At 44.2% G+C, this 22,325-nt stretch overlaps 1 protein-coding gene and 1 pseudogene across 1 annotated transcript; both read left to right on the top strand.

The window, feature by feature from the left end:
* The first annotated feature begins 221 nt into the window (after positions 1–221).
* Positions 222–2,026, top strand: LOC119238204 (single-stranded DNA-binding protein 2-like; annotated as a pseudogene).
* A 5,202-nt stretch (positions 2,027–7,228) lies between these two features.
* PNP (purine nucleoside phosphorylase) lies at positions 7,229–19,307 on the top strand. The gene is made up of 6 exons (XM_037502940.2): positions 7,229–7,422; positions 11,276–11,445; positions 13,572–13,675; positions 13,878–14,053; positions 14,170–14,360; positions 15,398–19,307. The coding sequence occupies exons 1-6, from the start codon at positions 7,409–7,411 to the stop codon at positions 15,613–15,615; spliced, it is 873 nt and encodes a 290-aa protein (XP_037358837.1). The 5' UTR covers positions 7,229–7,408; the 3' UTR covers positions 15,616–19,307.
* The last annotated feature ends 3,018 nt before the right edge of the window (positions 19,308–22,325 follow it).

Genomic DNA, 22,325 nt, shown 5'->3' on the forward strand with positions numbered 1-22,325 from the left:
AGCAGGAGGTAAGCCCAATGACAACATCCGTGGTCCCAAGCTATACCCATGGTGGCTTGGAATGGATCTGGGCACGTGGCACCAGGAGCCGCCAGGCTGGACCCATCAGTCCCCTCAGCAGCAGCAGCAGCGTCAGCACAGACATAACCGCACGCAGCAGACTGCCACCACCAGGATTCTTACATTCTAGGTGGTGTGTATTTTGGAATCTCTACTGTGAAGCTCCAGGGAGATGGGAAATATGTGAACATTCAAGTAAAGCAAGATTTTCCTGATTACAGTGCTGCAGCAGCTTCTTGTCCAGTGCTAAGAAACATCCCCCCAGGAGATAGCATGCCAGAATGTCCTGTAACACCAGCGTTCTTTCATTTTTTTCAGTCACCATCTCAGTGTCCTGGAGGTCTAAGGGCACCACTGAAGATATCTAACCAAGCTTGAGGAGTTCCAGGAAGTCAGTCATTACTTTCCAGTGGAATGAGCCCAACTCTACAGCAAGTACATCCAAACACAGGTGGGCCAATGCAGAGAATGACTCTTCCAGAAGGAATGGTGCCCTTACGAGACCACCAACTGAATACTTTAGGTGTCCTTGGAATGCCTGGAATGAACTTGGGCCCAGGTCATTGTAGACCTTGACCGAACCCAACAAATGCCAATTCAATTCCATACTCAGCATCTCCTGGGAATTATGTAGGTCCTCCAGGAGGTCTAGGGCCACCAGGAATACCCATCATTCCCAACCCAGCAGATTCAACCAACTCTGCATACAACATGCATGCGGCAATGAATGCAGTATCCTGGACCTAATAGCTTGGTTTTCCAATGGGTCATGTGTCAGATGGTCCTATGGGTGGAGTAAGTGGAATGAAGTCATATCACATGAATGAGTCTTTCGGCTCAAGCGAAATGTGAAGTATATCCAAGAATTCTCCCAAAAATAGGAACCTGAGTAATCAACTGAGCACTCCAAAGGATGATGGCAAAATGGGAGGAAATTTCTTGATCCTTTTCAGAGTGAGAGTTACTCCTCAAATATAACTTACTGTCATGCTTGATCCATTGCCAAGTCTCCTCATGAAAACCACAGTTAAGTCAGCCCTTCACCAAATTGCTAAAGATGAAAATTATTCATCACAGTGTACAGTTAAACAAAGGATTCTCAGTGACAACAAACCAAACATTGTGTTTCCTGCTGTCTCCCGATTTTATAAAGAAAGCAGATTCAAATATGATTGAAACGACTATTTGGAAGGGTCTATTAGAATTGCCCTAAACCAAATTGCAAATGTGTATGTGTGGAAAAGAGAATGTATTGTACAATGACACATAGGACATCATAAAATGCTATCATATGACATCCTCTGGGTGGGGACCCAGAGGAAAGGTGCAGAAGGTGCCAGGCAAGTCTGGAAGGAAAAGAGGAAAATTGAAGTCCAAGTCAAGATAAAGGTTGCCGTTGTCAGCCTCCCCACAGACCTCTCACCCAAATCTCTTCCGTGAGAGATTTCCTTCCATGTCCACCAAGTGCCTGGTACAAGTCCAAGACCGGGAAGCAAGTGTGGCTTATTCTTCACAAGTCTCCCTGTTCCACGTGCCTCCTGCAGGTCTTCTTTCCCAAGTCTTCCCCTCCTGCTCAGTTCTACCCTTCCTTAGGTGGGGCAAGAAATCGGAAACCTCCCATTTCTACAGAGATTACACTTAACCAAATGAAAGGGGAAGGCAAGACTATCTTTATTTTAAAGATATGAAAACAAGACTCTAAATTAGAGTCACTTAAGCTAAATGAGACATTGAAATGGGACTAAAGGGCCTCCCCAGTAGCACAGCGGTTGAGCGTTGGGTTGCGAAGCTGCCCGCAGCCTCTGCAGCGCCAGTTCGATCCCTGGCCGCTGGATGAGGGTCCCACATGGCGCGCAGACCTCTCCTGCTGCCCGCTGCTCCCTGCAGTGTACTTAGTCAGTCAGCCTGCTCTGCTCTCCCCTCTGGCTCTGGTGAATTCTCTCACCCTCCCATGTCTCTGACTGTATCCAGTGCTTGTATCCTTAAATAAATAAATAAATTTAAAAGAAAAAAAAAAAAAAAAGAAATGGGACTAAACGTCCAGGTCTTCTGATTTACAGTTTAATGCTTTTGCATTCATGCCATCTTTAGGCAGATTGAGCAGGAGGATATAAGTAAAGAAACTGCAGACTTGGAAGTGTTTTTTTTCTTCAGGTTTCCACCAGGTGTAACTACCACCTGGTGTGAATGGGCAGAGAAAGGGGAGGCAGTGACTGTGACCCACTGTTTCAATTTGATTTATTTTCCACACACCCTATTTCTTCATTCCTTTTTCCTGAAGTGGTATTTTGCCACCTGCGGAAACAGTGGATACAGTCTGTGGAAACAGACTGTGGAAACAGTCTCTTAGTCCATTTCCAGGGCAAAGAATGTTTTGGTAATATTCAGAGTGAGTTAACCAAGATGAGGGCTAGTATAAGGGGTTGGATGCAGTGGGGGTACCGGGTGGTCTAGTTTTAAAGGATTAGTTTCTGTTACCCTGAACCTTGGCTCCCTTCTGTCCATGCCCTTCCTATCTTCCAGTTCTTTGCCCTTTCCTTTGTCAGCATTCCTCTCTGGGAGCCGAGGCCTTTGGAGATGAGGATTAGGCCGTTCTTATCTCTATTTCTGCCACTGAGTGAGGTACAGATTGGACCAGAGATATGAAAATGATCTTTTGAATGGGAATGGGAGGTTGGGACGAGAACCAAAACTAAAAAAAAACAAAAAAGGGCCTCCCCGGTGGCGCAGTGGTTGAGCGCTGGGTTGAGAGGCTGCCCGCAGCCTCTGCAGTGCCGGTTCGATCCCCGGCTGCTCCCTGGCCACCGGAGGAGGGTCCCATATGGCGTGCAGACCTCTCTTGCCACCAGCTGCTCCCCTCAGCAGTGTACTTCAGTCCTTCTGGCCTGCTCTGCTCCCCGCTCTGGCTCTGGTGAATTCTCTCACCCTCCCGCGCTTCTGACTGTACCCAGTGCTTGTATAAACAAAACAAACAAACAAACAAACAAATAAATAAAACATGCCTCTATTAAAAAAAAAAAACCAAAAAATAAAAAAAATTAAATTTCAGGAATTGGAGAAAATGGAAAGTCAAAGCAAGGATTCTTGGTATGGGGGTGGGGATGGGGGGTAGGTATTTAAAGAAAAGAATATCTATCTTATGGTCTAGAGAGAAGGAAAAACCCCAGTCAAGCATTCAGGAATAAAATAAGTGTCACACCTAAAAGATCTTAGTAGGTTTAAGAGTGCTTTTGTAAATGTTGGCATTGTGATATCAGTGGAGATAGTCTTCTTTCCATTCCATAAGTCAATGCTGAGTAACTTAGAAACTTCACTCCATTTTTCTCTTTCCTAATCTTGCCTGTGGAGAAAGAGTGTGTTACTATATAGAGGCCTAAACTTGGGAGTTCCTCTGAAGTTAGAACAGGAAGTGATAGGAAAGTAGAAGAAAAGATAAATAGCTGGAAAATTAGTTCCTGATTATAGAATGAAACAACTCCAGATTCTTTTACATGAACGGGGGTAGCAGTATCTACAAAAGATAAGAGCAGAGCTATTCACAGAAATTTCTGTGATGACAGAAATGTTTTGTACTGTGTAATATGATAGTCACTAACCACATATGACTATTGAACAGTTGAAATGTGGTCTGTATAACTAAAGAACTTGGGTTTTTGTTTTGTTTTGTGTTAGATTTATTTATTTATTTATACATACAAGAACTGGGGTATAGGCCAGAAGTGTGTGGGGTTGGGGCGGGGGTGATGAGAGGATTCACCAGAGACAGAGTGGGGAGCAGAACAGGCAGAGCTATCAAAACACACTGCTGAGGGGAGCATTGGGGAGACAGGAGAGGTCTGCTGCGCCTGTGGGTTAGTTCCCTGGCTGGGGATTGAGCTAATGCCACAGTGGCTGGCGATAGCTTGATGGCACTGAGACTTTAACTTCTACACTACCAGGGAGGCCCCCTAAGGAATTTGTTTTAGTTTTATTTAATCTTAATTAATTTTAAGTCTAATCGCCACATGTAGCTACTATTTTGAGCAGCGCAGGATTAGAGGTGGTATTGAACTGAGTATAATATTTCTTCCGATTCAGTTCATGGTTTGGTGGATCTAGAGAAATCAAAAAGAAAAAGACCATGGAGAATAATAATAGCAAACATTTACTGTGTGCCTGCTATAATTCCAAGTACTTATCTAAATCCTTAACAAATATTTTATATAATCCGTGTGACAACACTAAGTACTATTATTATCACCTTTTTGCAGATGAGAAAAGTGAGGTATAGTGAGAGTTTTACTTGCCTTGGATTATGCAGCGTTAAGTATGGAGTCAAGATGGAGTTCATGTATTTAGGTGCTTGAATACAGAATCTACACACTCACCTTACATGGATTCAGAAATGAGGGACATGGAGTGACTGAAGCCACAGTTCCCAAAATCCATTCCTGGGTGCAAGTCACAGGGGTGCTAAGGGAGATTTTTTTAAATGAAGGGCAACACAGCAATAGTCGATATCTCTTGTATACCGTGTGAGCTACTAGCTTGAGGTAGTTCGCAATTTGAACACTAGATTGTGTTAGATTCTTTTTGATGACAAAATAACTTTGCAAAACTGAGTTTTAGGAGGTCCTTCTGATTAAAAGGTGGTACTGTGTGAAAATCAGGGCCTCCCTGGTGGCACAAGGGATTAAGCAACGAGCTATGAAGAAATCCGCAGCCTCTGCAGCACAAGTTGGATCCCTGGTGAGCCAGGGAGCAACCCACATGGCACAGCAGTGAATCTGAATCTCCTGACTCGCCCGCTGCTCCCGTCAGCAGTGAATTTCAGTCAGTCTCCCTGTTCTGTTCCCCACTCTGTCTCTGGTGAATCCTCTGACCCCCCACATCTCTGGCCTGTACCCCAGCTCTTGTATGCATAAATAAATAAATCTTTACAAAAATATATAGGGTGGTGAAGCAGGCTGAGCGCAGCGCCGTGAAGCTGTCAACTCCTGGGTTCAATTCCCAGCCTGCCAGGGAGATTCCCACATGGTGTGGCAAACCTCTCCTGTCGCGCCTGCTGCTACCCTCAGTAGTGTATTTCGGTTGTCTGCCTGTTCTGTTCCCTGCTCTGTCTCTGGTGAATCCTCTCACCCTCCCCCACCTCTGGCCTGTACCTCAGCTCTTGTATAAAAATAAAAATGAATGAATCTTTTAATAAATAAATAAATATTTAAATAAATAAAACATCAGAAATTTATAAAAGAAAAGAAAAGAAAATCAGCACAGAACAGGAAATGAAGACAGCAGTGTCAGATTCCAAAGTCTGAAAAACTGTGCAGTGCCTAATAGGGACACACTTCCAGTAGTACCTATTTGCAGTCATTTGAGAAAAATTTTTTTTTAATTTATATTTTCTTTCAATTTTTGTGTATTACTTTTTTCAAACAGTTACTAACTTGTAAGGAACCAACTACTTAAAAATCAGAACTGATAGGTATTCCTTTTCACATGGGGTGCTGTGAAAAAAATGTTAAGTTACCTAATACATTATAAGCTGAGGAATTGGAAACTTCTAGACTGGGGTGTTACAAAATGGTCATAAATGAATAGAGCATAATGACTTGGCTTGAAGTGAACTAAAGAGAAATGATAGACATTTAACATTTTTTCATATATTTGACCATTAACTATCTACTATATACCAGTGTTCACCATTTAGCAGACACACACACACACACAAAACCTTTCAGGAATCAAGTACTGATAGATATTTCCTTGGATTGACTTTTACTTATCACTAATCTTATTCACCACTTACAACATTTAAAATCATGCTTTCAGGGCCTCCCCGGTGGCGCAGCGGTTGAGCGCTGGGTTGCGAAGCTGCCCGCGGCCTCTGCGGCGCCGGTTCGATCCCCGGCTGCTCCCGGCCACTGGAGGAGGGTCCCACATGGCGCGCAGACCTCTCCTGCCGCCCGCTGCTCCCCTCAGCAGTGTACTTCGGTCCTTCTGCCTGCTCTGCTCCCCGCTCTGGCTCTGGTGAATTCTCTCACCCTCCCGCGCTTCTGACTGTACCCAGTGCATGTATAAAAAAAAAAAAAAAAAAAAAAAAAAAATAAAATCATGCTTTCAATCTTTCAATTGTCCATAACCATATTGCTAAGGCAAAATTTTATTTTTAGCTCACTCTTTTGTTACCTGTTAAAAAAATTACTGAATGAATAAGAATGGTAATAATAATAATAAACCAAAGTCACAATAATGACACAGTAAACCAGTCCTTTGATATTGGACTCGATTCTTTATTCTTCTTTCACATATAGTCTTTACTCTTCTGTTCCTGGCGCTAAAACAGTTCTGGTACCTAGCCCATGTTCAATAAATAGTCGTTACATGAATAACAAAAATATTGGCTTGGGCAGATGGTGAAAGGATAATAGTTCAGAAGAGTGGAAACAAGTGGAGGATGTCAATAACTATGCAAATACCACTGATTTTTTTTTAATACCACTGATTTTTGATGGTTAAGTATGAGGTTGGTTAAATTTGTAAAAGTAGGGAGAAGAAATAGCTGAATTCTTACAAAGATCTTATCTTCTGTATTTTAATCTTGGGAAGAGTCCTTCTTTAGTTATCTGAATTATTTGGATCCAGTATTTTGCCTATCAACAGAGGATACTCGTTGCCCCATCCCACCCCCATCCTTTGTGTGAAGGATCGCCCCTAGAGCCTGTTCTTCTCTTCATCTGGGACTGAATTTAGACTCCTGCTGTGTTCTCCCCAGTATGGAAATCTCCAGGTTAGCACTACTGCTACGATCGACCCTATTTGTTTTGTCCAGGAAGAAACTCAGACACAGGATCTCTTAATTTTATTCTGGGGCTGCACAATCTAAGGTTTGAATTTTTCTCTTTTCAAGTCTCTCACGCTTTGCATTACACCCGAACGGTATTGCACGAAACAAGATTGGGGCAAGCTTCTAGTCCTTTTGGCTCGTAGGTTTTCTTGCCGGAGACCACCGCCCAGCGGACGTGAGGGTGTGGTAAGGGTGTAGTGAAATCCTGGATTACCCCCGCGCAGTCCCTTCACCCAACCCTCCGTGGGAGGAAGGCGGATGGGCTTCAGAAAGGGTCCAGCAGGGAAAGATCGTAAATTGGATTTATTGCTCAGCCTCAGGCTGCTGAATTGGGTGTGTCGCCAAGGAAATGGGGCCTGCCCTCGTGCTCAGCTGCCATTGGCTGCGGAACCCGCCCGGGGATATAAAACAGCCGAGCAAACAGTGCACTAACTGTGCCAACCTGACCCGGCGGCAGAAGTTCAGCTCAGCGGAGCAGATCGCAGCGGAGGAGGGCAGGCTCATCGAGAGGGCGGTGGCAGGACCATGGAGAAAGAAGAGTAAGGCGGCCACCAGGCCGGAGGCCCCTGGGGAGGGGAAATATCTCTGGCGGAGAACTGGAAACCCGGCGCTGTGGGCCCAGAGGGGGTTGGGACAGGGAGCAAGTGCCTTGGAGATGCAGAGGCCTGGCAGGGAGCCGATGTCAGGGAGGAGGTGGCAGAGCGGTGGGGCAGCCAGCGGCTGCCAGGCGCGCGCGGGAACACAGCATGGGTGGCGCCACCGGCGCAGGAAGGAGACAGGTTGGAACAGTGTCGTCTACTCATAAAAGGAAAGGAGCGGTGTGTGAGCGTGTACGAATGCACACGCGTGTATGCGCGCGTTCTAGTGTCGCGGGAAGAATCCACCCTCACCCCACGTGCTCACCATAAGATTTCCATTCTAGGGTCTCGTGAAAACCGAGGTACTTTGGGCCCCATATCTAGAGCTCCTTCAGAGAGGCTACTCACCTCCCTCAGACAAGAAACACCTCCCTCCCTACCAAACTGGAAATCCTATTAAGTTGCAAATAGTTTCCCAGGGGAGGGGAAATCTTTCCTTGAATTGAGCAAATGGCCCTGCCCACTCCTCCCACTTTATATTTTTGAAAACTCTTCTCTTTGCTTTGGTTCTGGAAATCCCAGTCTGTCTCCAGCATTGGGGAACACAGTGGCTTTTGGAGACCCAGGGTTCAGGGGTATTCTTGGAACCTATGGCCAATGAAGAAGTCCTATGGGCTGTGGCTAGAAATACTAAATGGCCAGGATTTCCTTTGCTCTTCTTGGGGATGTTATTTGATTACCTTTCTGCCATGTCATTGCTTCTCTTCTCCATCATCCTGTGGCCACAGCTTATGGCCCCAGCCCTGGCCCTTTCCCAACTATTTCTCTGAGGTAGTTAAATGTATTGTCGAATCATGTGATTTTAAAAAGCTCTGTTTTTGAAGCAAAGAATTTTCCCTGGAGACTAGGCTAGCTGTCTTCAGCTCACACCAGTTTCACTTTCTTTTTTTCCTTTTCACTCTTTGGCCTTTTCAGGTGGGTAAAAGAAAATTGAACTGGAATTCTGAGAAAAATCCTGTTAGGGGGTTGTATGGGTCCTGTGCAATTATATATCCTTGGATCTCTGAAGAGCAAAGAACCTTGGAGAAGAAAAGGGAAGAAGACCATACAGAAAGAGGGCCAGGGAAGAGGATGCAGGCGGGGGGAAAGTTTAAGTGCATGGACCTCAACCAAGATTTATAGCCATAAGACTTTGGAGCTTCTTAGCAAGTTTCTAGCTCATTTTCAAAAGGATCCAGTAAGTTAAGTGGGGCTGATTATGCTCCTTTACTTTAGACTGAGGGAGAACTAGAAACATAGGCTACTTCCCTAAAAAGACAAAATTGGGGGTAGAATCCAGGTTGAGTTCTGATTCCCTCAAAACCTGAAATTCCTAAATCTGTTTTATTGTTTTAATACTGTAATTTATTAATCCCCTCATGAACTACCCACATGATCACCACAGGTAAGTTGCTGCAGAATCTTTAATCCTTGCTTTTGCCAGCACCAACATTGGCAGTTGTAGTTCCTCTGTCTTCAATCTTTTCTCTCAATTTTTTTACTCTCATACAGACTATGTCTTGCAAATCTATGTTAGGGTTCATTTTTCTTTGTACAATCCAAAGAATCATAAATTATGCCAAAGGCTGTTGTCTTGCAGCCAACCACAATGGGTTCTGACTCTGGATACAAAGATGACAACTGGGGTGGTCTTGTGCATTTTTAGTTTGTTTTCCCCTATTTTCTGTTTTAGATACAGTTGCTTTCCTAGGGTGAAGGACATCAATGACCATTTGGTTCCACGGTAGTCTGTTGGTCATGAACTTCCTGATCCAGATAGTTATTGTGTGGCAGTGGATCTTCAGGCAGTCAGGGAGGACAAAAGAACCTAAACTTGGTTTTTGAGTCAGGATTAACTGAGGCACTTTTGTAAAAATACAAATTCTAGAGCCCTTTCCCTAGAATTATTAATCTGTTGGGGTGCATCTATAATCTATTTTTTGCAAATTGCTGCTGGAGAAACTACCAATTCCAGTTCTGTTCTAGCTGTTGACAACCAGTGTTGGGGACTGGGTCTAAGTTTTTGTGCAGTAGCTTATCCCTGTCATATTTTATATGACAGGGGTCTGTGTCTGCCTGGGGATCTCAGAAATACATACTGGGAAACCCATAATGGCACATAAGCCTCTACTATGAGTGTTCCCATCAATTTCTTCGTCAATCAAAAAAAATAGACTATAAAATTTGAGAGGAGCTGGAAGGTGAGAGTACAAAGTACAAAAGGAAAAGAGGGGTTATCTTTCTCTCCAGGTAATTAGTCTTAATTACATTCTGATTGTCTTTAGGGATAATTAGGGAACTAAGCAAGATTTTATTGGGTTAGTAACTGCCCTGAAGGAGAACCTTCATCCAATTTTGAGTGTGGAATCCTTTTGCTCTCCTTGATTTGACAATTTTACTGCACTTCTATAAATTCTGTCAAGAAATTGAATTCAAAACTGTGGGTCTGCTACTCCTAGGCAGCCTATTTGGCCACCATTTTGTCACCTAAACAAGGTCAAAGTGGCCCGGCCAGTTAGGAACAGGAGCCCAACCCTTCAGCCCTTCAAATCAAACAAGAGCACAAAGGTGGATCACCTGGGAAGGTTATGCATCACAAGGTATGTCCAGAACACCTGGGTGGGGGGGGCCTGAGCACCGATGCATAACATGTACCTCATGAGGTATGTCCGTAACACCCAGGGGGCTGAGGACCCATGCATAACACATACTCCCTACTTACATATCACGAGGTATGACTGGGAATGCCTGGGGGGCTGAGGACCAATGTATGACAAGGGACCCCAGAAGCTGATCAGTGGATCCCCTTGTTGATAAGATTAGAACCCTGGCTGAGGATTAGGGTGTGTCATCAAGTAGATAAGTGCCTGGAGGGTAGACTCACAATCCCTAATCTTCTTCACCCTTCCCCTTTCTTTAATCTCCTTCCCCTTAATCTCCTTTTGCTCCTTCCCCTTATAACCAATTACGTGTGTCAATAAAAGGGCCAGGATCTTGCTCTTCAGCAGCATCCTGCATTATGTAGCCTGCTCCACAACTCCCGTTTCTTTATCAGTGTGGTGTTGCCCGACACAACACAAAACTATGAAGATAAAAATTGGAGTTTATTTGGCTTCTTAGTAATTGCAATTCTGGGGAACATAGTGCGAAAGGTGAAATATGTTCCCCAAATGATGTTGGGTTTATAGAATTTATAGATTTAGTAGGTAGTCTCACACAATTGTTTGATCGGCTATGATTGATAGTGGCGCAAGCAAGACATAATGATCTGTGTTTTAGTCTGTCAACCATTACCAAAATTTTTGCATGTGTGCCTGGTTCCAGGGCTGCTTGTTTGTAGATTTAGTTTCTATAGGACTGTCTCTGGGTGGAGATATGTGTGAGCTATATTTCCTTTGTGACTTCTCTGGGTCCATAATAGGCTGATATGTGTAACTCCACTTTTGTTTACTTATTTCCACAACTTTATGTGATTCCTTGTTCAGGAAGGAGATGGAACTTGTCAGTAGTGGCAAAACTGGAGTTGGCTGGTGGTGACATCAGGTGTCATTAACCTTTGCCATGTTCTGGAATGAGGAGGGTATTTCATATCAGCTATTCAGTGGACCAGATTCAGAAAGAATTTATCTGAGAGAGAGGAGCCTCCCCCGGGGGCTAGCTTCTCTGTCCCCTGCAACCTTGGTAGAACTGCCAGTCTTTCTGCACTGAAGGTCATTAATCTGTGATGCCCTTGGGATGAGAGTGAAACTCATTTTGATTTTCCTTTTTTTACCAGGTACACGTATGAAGATTACCAGCACACTGCCAATTGGCTTCGGTCCAAAACCACTCTCCAACCTCAAGTGGCAGTGATCTGTGGTTCTGGGTTAGGAGGTCTGACTGATAAATTGACTAAGGCTGAGAGCTTTAACTACAAGGACATACCAAACTTTCCCCAAAGTACAGGTACTGGCAAGGAGGAGGGTGAATGGGACTGAGGGATACTGATGATATTCTAATGAGAGGGTTGTAGTTCTACTGGATCTGATTATACTCTGTGGCATTTATACTCTGTAGCATGACTTTAAAGGAAATTCCATTAGTAGAATGTTCATAGCAGACAAGGCAAGTGTGTGTCAGTGGTGCTGAATGATTGTAACAAATTTCCCGCGCTTTACTGACTCATTTCCTTAGAGCTCTACGATATGTCCCACACATCCTCCTTTGCCCATTTACACAGTGGTTACCACTTACTCACACACCCATCTCATTTCTTTCAGTCTGCAGCTTAAATAGAAAAAACAGTGCCTGTAACTTTCCAGGACAAAGTGAGGGTTCTCCTGCCCCATGTCCTCCTGCCATTCCCAGTCTACCCGGCTGTAGTAGTCCTGGGCTAAGGTACAGCAATAAATAAACACACCAATTGCCAGGTTCTTGCAGACAAAGGCATAGATAACACAGGATGCCCAAGACCAGAGTCACAGTGACCCTTTGAAGGGGGTAAAGGTGGGCAACCCCCCTCCCCTGCGTGGTGGAGCTCTAAGGGATCTGAGGACAGCATATGCAGCATCTTAATAGCAGCAGGGAAGCTCTGAAACTGAAGCAAAGGCTTGTGAAAAAGCCAGGTGAAATAGGAGCAGTAAAAAAAAAGAGTAGTTTATTTGGTTTACTTATTAATTTCTCAGATAACTAAACTTCCCTTGGTTTACTTATTAATCATTTTGATTTCTAACTTGCCTTCTCTTTTTTCCTAAAGAGCTGACTTCCGCCCCCCCCCGCCCCACCCCCACTTTGGAGCAAGTAGGGAAGTGGGAATGGGGCTTGGAGAAGAAAATATTTAAGAGAGAAAGAGGGCAAAATTTTCTAATGGAGATAGCGACATTGGCCCCACCTGCCACTCCTCACCCCAGTAAGAGGGCCCTGCACTAAGTGATAAGGGAATTAATTTTTTTTTTAAATTTTATCGACTTATTTTTTCCAATTCTTTCAATAATTTTTTTCACTATGTTTTTTCAACTGAGGTAACTTTGGCTTTTAAGTTATCAATCAGTTGGGTTTCCCTATGTTACCTCTGTTCTGTTATTGTCAAAGTTTTTTAGAAAAACTCTACTCTGAGTATCCCTCAGCTCTTCTTGGTTTTGTTTCCTCAACCGGACCATCCACTCCCTAAGGGAAAGGTTGGCCATTAGAGGAGAAATGACAGATAAGGGACATGGTAATAATGGTTATTATGTCTCTGTGGGACGTTATCTTTGCACTCCCACACCCCTACGCACCCACTGTGGGTGTGTGTTCCCATAGGAAGGACTTTGTGGTTTTAAGGAAGGAGCCTTATGGATCCAAATTCAGCCCCTTCTCCCCCTGTTCAGTAGACTCTTTGAGAAACCAGAAAATACCATGAGTTCCCTTTTAGGAGTGAGGAGGCATAGTTTAGTTAGGAAAATAAATAAAAATACCCATCTCCATAATTTTGAACAATTTGGAAAAGAGGTCTATAATTACTACATTCACTGCATTTATTATTATCCGCTTTTTCTATTTTTGACTCATTTTTATTCTCTTTCAGTGCCACTTTCTCTCTTTTTTTAAAATAGATTTTATTTATTTTTGTGTAGAACAACTGGGTTGTAGGCCAGAAATGCAGGGGTGGAGGATTCACCAGAGACAGTGGGGAGCAGAACAGGTGGGTCTCCTGAGATGCACTCCTGAGGGGAGCAGCGGGAGAGATAGGAGAGGTCTGCTGTGCTATGTCAGTTAGCTCCCTGGCGGGGATGGAATTCAGGCTGCTAGGGTGGTAGCACTGAAACTTAATCCTTAGGCCACCAGGGAGACCAGCTTTCTCTAATTTTGGAGTTTATTGTAAAAAGACTGTCTTTCCTTTGATATCTGTTCACATTGAACATTCTTAGACCTCACCCCCTCCAACTCTAATCTCAGGATGTCCTTCTATACTTGTAAGTTGATGATTAATGTCTATCTCCCTTACCAGACTTAAAGGTTCTGAAAGTGGAGATAATAATGTTTCAGTGTTCAGTGGTTATGTGTTATATGAAAGCATCATCCCTTTCATTTCCCTTTCTTTTTGTACACAGTGCCAGGTCACGCCGGTCGCTTGGTGTTTGGGTACCTGAAAGGCCAGCCCTGCGTGATGATGCAGGGCAGATTCCACATGTATGAAGGCTATTCGCTCAGGAAGGTAACTCAGGGGTATGAGCCTGGTGGGACCTGGAAGAAGGGGGAGAGCACTAACTATCCAGTTTTATGACCTAACTACCTGAGCCAGGTAGATTTTCTGGCCCCCTTCCTTTCTCTTCTTTCATGATATATGTCATACCTATCTGCATGGGAAGATTGGCAAGATTTCAAAGAAAACTCTTTCTGGCCTTTTACTTCTGAAGGTGACGTTCCCAGTAAGGGTTTTCCATCTTCTGGGTGTGCACACCCTAGTAGTCACCAATGCAGCTGGAGGACTCAACCCCAAGTTTGAGGTCGGAGACATCATGCTGATCCGTGATCACATCAACCTACCGGGTTTGTGTGGTCAGAACCCTCTCCGTGGGCCCAATGAGGAAAGGTACAAATCTTTCTCCTTTGTTTCTAGGTGGGTGGGTAGGGTTTAAGGACACATACGGAAATTAGGAAAGAACATATGGTATGCATTAATCTAAGATAATCCAACCTGCGCCCCAGGTTTGGAACTCGTTTCCCTGCCATGTCTGATGCCTATGACCGGGATATGAGGCTGCTGGCTCATCGCATCTGGGAACAAATGAAGGAGCAGCGAGAGCTCCAGGAGGGCACCTACGTGATGGTGGCGGGCCCCAACTTTGAGACTGTGGCAGAGTGCATGCTGTTGCAGAAACTGGGGGCAGATGCTGTTGGTGAGAAGGGGAACTGGGCTGGAGGGTTGAAGAGGATAAGATTTGGTAAAAACAAGAATGGGAAGGAGTAAGAAGTTATAGACCTAGAGTGGATTGAGAGAATCTAGGAAAAGGAAGATTTCATGAAACTGGCTTCTAGGAAGATGTTAGTAGTGAGGTTTGGTGTGTTAACTTCAAATCTTCCCATCATCATTGATTTATTTATTATTTTTTTAAAAGATTTATTTATTTTTATACAAGGGCTGGGGTACAGACTAGAGGCGCAGGAGGTTGAGAGGATTCACCAGAGGCACATAGGGAGCAGAACAGGCAGATTACCGAAATACACTGCTGAGGGGAGCAGCAGGCAAGATAGGAGAGGTCTGCCACACCATGTGGGACTCTCCCTGGCTGGCAGGGAATCGAACCTGCTCTGCAGAGGCTGCGGACAGCTTCACAGCGCTGTGCTCAACCTGCTGCGCTCAACCTGCTGCGCCACTGGGGAGGCCCCATCACCCTTGATTTAAACTGCCATCAAGGGGCCTCCCCAGTGTGCAAGGGATTAAGCACCGCACTATGAAGCAATCTGCAGCCTCTGCAGCATGAGTTCGATCCCCGGCTGGCCAGGGAGCAACCCACATGGCGAAGCAGACCTTTCCTGTCTCACCCGCTGCTCCCCTTGGCGTGTATTTCAGTCTGTCTGCCTGTTCTGTTCCCCACTCTGTCTCTGGTGAATTCTCTCACCCCCCACACCTCTGGCCTGTACCCCAGCTCTTGTATGCAAGAATAAATAAACATTTAAAAATTAAATAAACTACCATCAACAGATACAGAACTAGGGTGTCACATGGATACTATTTGTAAGAAATGTAGGTACTCTGAGACCCCACTCTTGGAGCCATACAAAACAACCTAAGCTCAATACTAATTTAACTACTTCTAGGCTATTTCTTGAGCTGTTAAATTGTCCGTGAAGGGATGAATGGGGAGGTGAGGCCAAAGGGAAAGGAAAAGCATGAGTTGAGGGTCCTGACAGCTGGCTTCCCTCTTTCTGCCAGGGATGAGCACAGTACCAGAAGTCATCGTGGCAAGGCACTGCGGGCTGCGAGTCTTTGGGTTCTCCCTCATCACCAATAAGGTCATCATGAATTATGAAAGCCACAAGACGGCCAATCACCAGGAAGTGCTCGATTCTGGGAAAAATGCTGCACAGAAATTGGAAGAGTTTATCTCCAGACTTATGGATTGTGTTCCACAGACTGAGAAAACCTGTTAACCAGCCCTGGAGTGACCTGGCCTCAACCTTATGGGATCCAGGTAGCTGCTACTACTTCAGTCCCTTGCTCGGGCCACATGCCTCTGTCCTGTGGTAGCAGCAGAATAGAGAGGAAGATCCCTATCTTTCCTTTCCCTATTTCCCCCACCAGACTCTACTGGTGCTTGGTCCTCTTGAGAAGCTGTTTTCTCAAAAGGTTTCCACCTCTGTCCTTCCCCTAAAGCTGGAGCCCAAGCCCTACCACGCTTCTGTGGATATGCCCGAGATTTGATTTGGGCCATGGAAGTTGGCAGAATAGCAGCTGAGCTGCTGCTAGTTTTTTGAGATGATGCTCTCACATTCCTGGGTACTTAGTTCTGCCTCCCCCAAAGCACTGGAGACCACAAGAACCAGTCCAATACCTCTCAGCTTTGATACTATTGTATTTTGAGAATAAAGAGAAAGATGAAATAATTTCTTCATTTTTGTACAATTTGAAATGGGGCTGGGACCCAGGCCATGAAAGGCATGTGAAGGCACATATCTACATGACTGCTGCTCAGACTGGTAGCTCAGGACTGAGTTGAGGTAGAACGTGAATGAAGGAAAGGGTGAAGCAAAGGCAAAATGATGAAAGATGTTAGAAGATGAAGAAGGTGGGGCTAATTTCTGGCACATGGTGGCCACCTCCTTCAGACCAGACTTGTTTTCATCCCTTCTGATTGCTTCACTCCCTGATCATTCTCTAGTGAATGTTTGAATTAGTTCACTGATTTCAGTTTTTATTTCATTGTTGCCGTTTCCTTGTTAAGCCCCAATTTTATTTCCTCTTGATTTCCTTCTCTCCCCTACTCCAACACATGCCGTAATTATCGTGCAACTATACTCCTCAGCTCCATTCTGATAATGCAGGACCAATTGCCCTTCCTCTGCGGCCAGCCACTCCCCAGCTGGTTAGAGTCCTGCCAGCCACAAGCAAACATTGAAGTTGTCTCATCCTCAGTTTTTCCTCCTGGGGACTCAGTTCTGCCTCCCCCAAAGCACTAGTATCTCCTTTTGCCTTCTTTTGGGGTTCTGTTTCTCTTCTCTTGCTTGAGCAGAACCTCCTGTGAAGCGGAATGAGCTCCCTTTCGTTGGCTCATTCACTATGTCTGTGCTAATCGACTTGCATTCAGCTGGCTGGCATGTTTGGAAGCCACATCACCCTTATTTTGTGTTTGGCTTATTTGGTGTTTGGCTTTCTTAATCCTTGGGTTAGGAACCAGAATGGTGCCACCCTGAAAAATAAGTCCCACAGAAACTTGTGTTTCTTGAATGGAAAATAAGGGTATTTTGAGAAAGAACAGTGCTAGGTGAGCTAATGGTGGTGACATTTCAGTTATCAGTATAATATGGAAGAGGCATTTTGAACCGAAAGCTTTTAAAACTTTCGAATCACCCTTTGGTGGCTGACCTGATTAGCTGAGCCCAACACAAAGAGAAACATCCTGGTGTGGTCCTGATACCCTTTTCTCTCACCAGTACTCTGAACCCCAAACCAGGTCTAAAACTTGGACAAGCTACTAGCAACTCATTTATCTCAGAGCTGGTTTAGAGGGAAGTACTGTATATCCTTTAGATATGGACACATTCACAGCTAGAATGTGTTCATTTAATGATGTGGCTTGAGGATGTCTCTTCAATCAAATCTCTATATAACACTCTTAGCTAAGAAAATGTTAAATTCAGACAAAAATTGGTCTTTCCTTGTCAGTGCCTACAATCTTAAGCCACACATTTGGAGCCCATGGTAAGGGATCATCTGACACTATTGGTGGGAATGTAAACTGGTCCAACCATTATGGAGAGCAATATGGATTTCCCTCAAAAAGACTAAAAATGGAAATAAATACCTGGGACCCAGCGATTCCAATCTTGGATATATATCCAAAGAATATGAAGCCATCAGCACAAAAACCACATAGGCAGCCATGACGACTGTGTTGTGTATAGGAAGCTTCATATAAAACTTTCAGCTTAGTCTTAAGTGATGGGGAGGAGGAGGAGGATATCATGCTAGGGTGAGTCAAAGCACACAGCCTTGAAAAGCACTAGATCTGTGCCTGGGCCATTGTCACACACATGACTAGAACTGAGGACATCAAGCAAGACATGGGCTGATAGGACACTTTGGGGATTAGAGGGAGGACGAATTTGGTGTTTGACTTTCTTAATCCTTGATCTGCTTCTTGGTAAGATGGGTCAGGAACCAGAATGGTGCCACCTGAAATGGTGCCACCTTGAATGGAAAATAAAAGGGCATTTCTAAGTTTTTAGACTTAAATGGATTTACCATATAGAGGTATCATGTATTTCAGGATAGAATACTAGACTCAAAAGGAAAGTTATACAGGCCTCCCTGGTGGTGTAAGGGGTTAAGAGGCAGCCTATGAAGCAACTTGCAGCCTCTGCAGCACGAGTTTGATCCCTGGCCAGGGAATTACCCACATGGCACAACAGACCTCTCCTGTCTTGCCCACTGCTCCCCTCAGCAGTGTACTTCAGTCGATCTGTTTCTGTTCCCCACTCTGTCTCTGAGTCCTCTCATTCCCCGGTCCCACTCCCCCCCCCCCCGCCCCCCAACTACACACACACACCTCTGGCCTGTACTCCAGTTCTTGTATGCATAAATAAATAAATCTTCAGGGAAAAAAAAGGAGGAAAGTTATACATTTGATATCTTAATTCAAGTCTAATTCATTAGTTCTAAGCTGAAGTAAAAAGCAGAAGCTGCTTTTTACACATGTATATTATTATATTCATGTTAGAGCATTACATATACTCCCGGTGATAAGATACAAAATTGTATATTCTTGCTTGTACAAACTAAGAGATATGACAAAGGTAGCTATGGGCCAAAAGGATGAAATCTTGCTATCTGCAACATGGATGGAACTGGAGGGAATTGTGCTAAATGAAATAAGTCAGAAGGAAAAAGACAAATACTGATGATTTCACTCACATGTGGAATATAGAGAAAACAACAGAAAACACCACAAAGGAACTGACAAAACTAAGCCAAAATAAACCCAAAAAGTGTTGCTGCATAACCGAGGCCATTAGATGGGGAGGGAAACAAAGGTAGCCGCACAAAGGTCCAGGTAAAGAATGACAGGTGCTTGGATGTTGGGGTGGTATGTTGACATACATCTGGGTAGGTGTGAACCCACTTCCCTAAATCATATTCAGTGTTGTAAACCAATGTTACCTCACTAAAGGAAAAAAATAAACTATAACATTGTTAACAAATAAAAGTAGCTATGGACAGGTAATAATTATAGGTGATAGGTATTAATTCTAAATTAGTTCAATAGAATTCTAGGTTTTAGGAAGTATGGATTGGGGAGTGAAAACATGAACACAAAGTGTCTTTAATTACTTTAAAACAGCTTTATTGAGATATAATCACACACAATAAAATCCTCTCATTTAGAGCCTCCCTGATAGTGCAGTGGGTTGAGCACAGCGCTGTGAAGCCATCCTCAGCCTCTGTAGCGCGGGTTCGATTCCTGGCTGGCCAGAGTCCCACATGGCACGGCAGACAGCAGTGTATCTCAGAAGATCTGTCTGTTCTGCTCCCCACTCTGTCTCTGGTGAATCCTCTCACCATTCCCCCACACCTCTGGCCTGTACCCTGGCTCTTGTATGCATAAATAAATAAATCTATAAAATACATATATATATAAGCAAATAAAAATACATATTCTTATATTTCCTCTTTTTATTATTATTTTTTAAAGATTTATTTATTTTTATACAAGAGCTGGGGTACAGGCCAGAGGTGTGGGAGGGTGAGAGGATTCACCAGAGAGCAGAACAGACAGACAACTGAAATACGCTGCTGAGGGGAGCAGTGGGCGCAACAGGAGAGGTCTGCCACGCCATGTGGGAGTCTCCCTGGCCGGCCAGGAATCGAACCCGTACTGCAGAGGCTGCGGACAGCTTCACAGCGCTGTGCTCAATCTGCTGCACTACCGGGGAGGCCTCCTCTTATTATTATACACAGAAGTTAGCAGTTATATGTACTGTTTCTGCATCTTGCTTTTTATCTTAATAGTTTTTTTATAGAGTTTTTTTTTTTTAATAGAGTTTATTAGGAAAAGGGTCAGAAAAGTAAAGTACACTTGCATAGACACAAGCGGGCAGGAAGAACTGCCTTAATAGTTCTTGGAGATCATTTCACATCAGTAAATTAGTGAGCTTTTTTTTTTTTAAAGATTTGTTTATTTATGATTACAAGAACTGGAGTACAGGCCAGAGGTATGGGAGGTGAGAGGATTCACAGAGCGGGGAACAGAACAGGCAGATAGACAGAAGTACACTGCTGAGGGGAGCAGCGGTTGAGTTAGGAGAGGTCTGCTGCACTATGTGGGTAGCTCACTGACCGGGGATCGAACTCACACTGCACAGGCTGCCAACAGGTTCACAACGCTGCACTCAACCTCCTGCGCCACCAGGGAGGCCCTAGTGTGCTTTCTTGATGAGTTAGATCCATGCCATCAAAGACACATATCTGTCACCTCAAATTTTTTAGAAGCAAAGGGATAATATAGCCTTAAATTTCTTTTTAGCTATTTCCCAGTTCATTTGTTGATTACTAATAGGAACAGAGACAAAGAAAGGGACCTGCTGTCCCTTTAAATCATGAAAGGGGGGAGAAAAGAACAGTTCAGGCTGTGCTGTGCCTTCCATTTAAATCAGATCAGGCTCTGATTTGCATTGCCTCTTCTTTGGAAATAGGCCTCTGATTTTCATAATTACTTTTTGTTTCTAAGGGGCAACTTTTGAACAAGCACTGGTTATCTGCCTGGTTTTCCTGTTATTGTAAATTTCAATTGTAATAAAAACAGAAAATTTCCTCTCTTTAATCTTTTTTTGCCAGATTTTATGTTCCAGTCTAGATTATATTTTATATTATTTGGAATTATTCTGCTTTCTTCTCTTGTTTTTAGGTTAAAGAACCTCCCCTCTCCCCATTTGGTTTTCATTTTCACGTCTATTTCAAGTTCCTTCCCTTTAGGAAGCTTGCTTTATTCCACTTGCCAATTTCTGGTTTTTTTTTGTTGTTGTTGTTGTTTGTTTTTTCCTGGTTCTCTTCTCTTCTATTATGCTATGTCGTTTATCAACATGATTTGATTTGGGTCTTGCTCTTTCCTTTTTCTCTTTTATTTCGAATGGTTTCTGAATCCCTACTATAATTTATAATAAAAGATTAGTAGGAGGGCTCCCTGGTGGTGCAAGGGTTAAAGTCTCAGTGCTTTTGGGCAATCCCCAGCCAGCCACTGCAGCATGATTTTGAACCCCAGCCAGGGAGCTAACCCACGTGGCCCAGCAGACCTTTCCTGTCTTGTCCACTGTTCCCCTCAACAGTTTATTTCTGTAGATCTGAACTGTGCTGCTCCCCACTCTTTCTCTGGTGAGTCCTCCCTCATTCCGACCTCCGACCTGGACCCCAGTTCTTGTCTGTATGGGTTAATAAAATAAATCTTTAAAAAAAAATAGATTGGGTCTCCCTGGTGGCTCAAGGGGTTAAGCAAAGTGCTGTGAAGCTATCCACAGTCTCTGCAGCACAAGTTTGTTCCCCTGGCTGGACAGGGAGCTACCCACATGGCCCAGCAGACCTCTCCTGTCTCACCCGTTACTCCCCACAGCAGTGTATTTCAGTCAGTCTGCCTGTTCTGTTCCCCACTCTTGTCTCTGGTGAATCCTCTCCCTACCACCACCCCCGGCTCCCCCCACCCCTGCACCTCTGGCCTTTCCCCCACTTCTTGTATGCATAGATGAATCAATCTTTTTTTTAAAGATTGATTTATTTATTCATACAAGAGTTAGGGGACAGGCCAGAGCCACGGGGGCGAAGGGCAGTGAGGGGATTCACCAGAGACAGAGCGGGGAACAGAACAGGCAGATTGGTTGAGGTACATTGCTGAGGGGAGCAGCAGGTGAGTCAGGAGAGGTCTGCTGAGCCATATGGGTTGCTTCCTGGCTGGCCGGGAATCAAACTCCTGCTGCAGTGGCTGCGACTAGCTTCATAGGTTGCATCTTAAACCTCGTGCCATGAGGGAGGCCCCCAGATGACTAAATCTTAAAAAAAAAAAGAAAAGATTAGTAGGAATTTAGTGCTACTTTATGTGTAACCTGAGTGCTCTAGTTCTATCAAGAGCTCTTTTTACTCATCAGAGGTTGTACAAGGTCAATTCCAGATCACAATATTAATCCTTATTGCTCCCTCAAATAACATATAGTTATCGCCATTGTTTGTATCTTACCATCAAACAGTGTATGAAATAATTTGTCAGCAGGAGATAAAGCTGATATTTGGTACAGTGATTGTTTTTGATGTGCTTATTTTGGAGGTGAGGAGATTCTCATTCTGGAAATCCATAGATAGGATTTTACTGATTCTGATATATAGTGATGGTTGCAACACCGAGTAAAGTTGTTAAAAATCATTGTTGTACACTTGAAAAGGGTAAGTTTTATTATTTTTGAAATTTGCCTCAAAAAGGTTATATCAAAAATAAGAAAGTAGGGCCTCCCCGGTGGCGCAGCAGTTGAGTGCTGGGCTGCGAAGCTGCCAGCAGCCTCTGCAGCTCCGGTTTGATCCCTGGCTGCCGGTGAGGGTCCCACATGTCGCAGACCTCGCCTGTCTCGCCCGCTGCTCCCCTCAGCGTGTGTTTCATCAGTCTGCC

The sequence above is a fragment of the Talpa occidentalis genome, unplaced genomic scaffold (assembly GCF_014898055.3).
Source record: "Talpa occidentalis isolate TD23 unplaced genomic scaffold, MPIMG_talOcc4v2.1 talOcc4.11, whole genome shotgun sequence".
NCBI classification, from domain to species: Eukaryota; Metazoa; Chordata; class Mammalia; order Eulipotyphla; family Talpidae; genus Talpa; species Talpa occidentalis.

What these genes read in the sequence shown, in the direction of transcription:
- PNP (XM_037502940.2), top strand. An exon ending in AAGGCTATTCGCTCAGGAAG is followed by an intron (nt 13,676 to 13,877) that starts GTAACTCAGGGG and finishes TTACTTCTGAAG; the next exon opens with GTGACGTTCCCAGTAAGGGT. An exon ending in CGTGGGCCCAATGAGGAAAG is followed by an intron (nt 14,054 to 14,169) that starts GTACAAATCTTT and finishes CCTGCGCCCCAG; the next exon opens with GTTTGGAACTCGTTTCCCTG.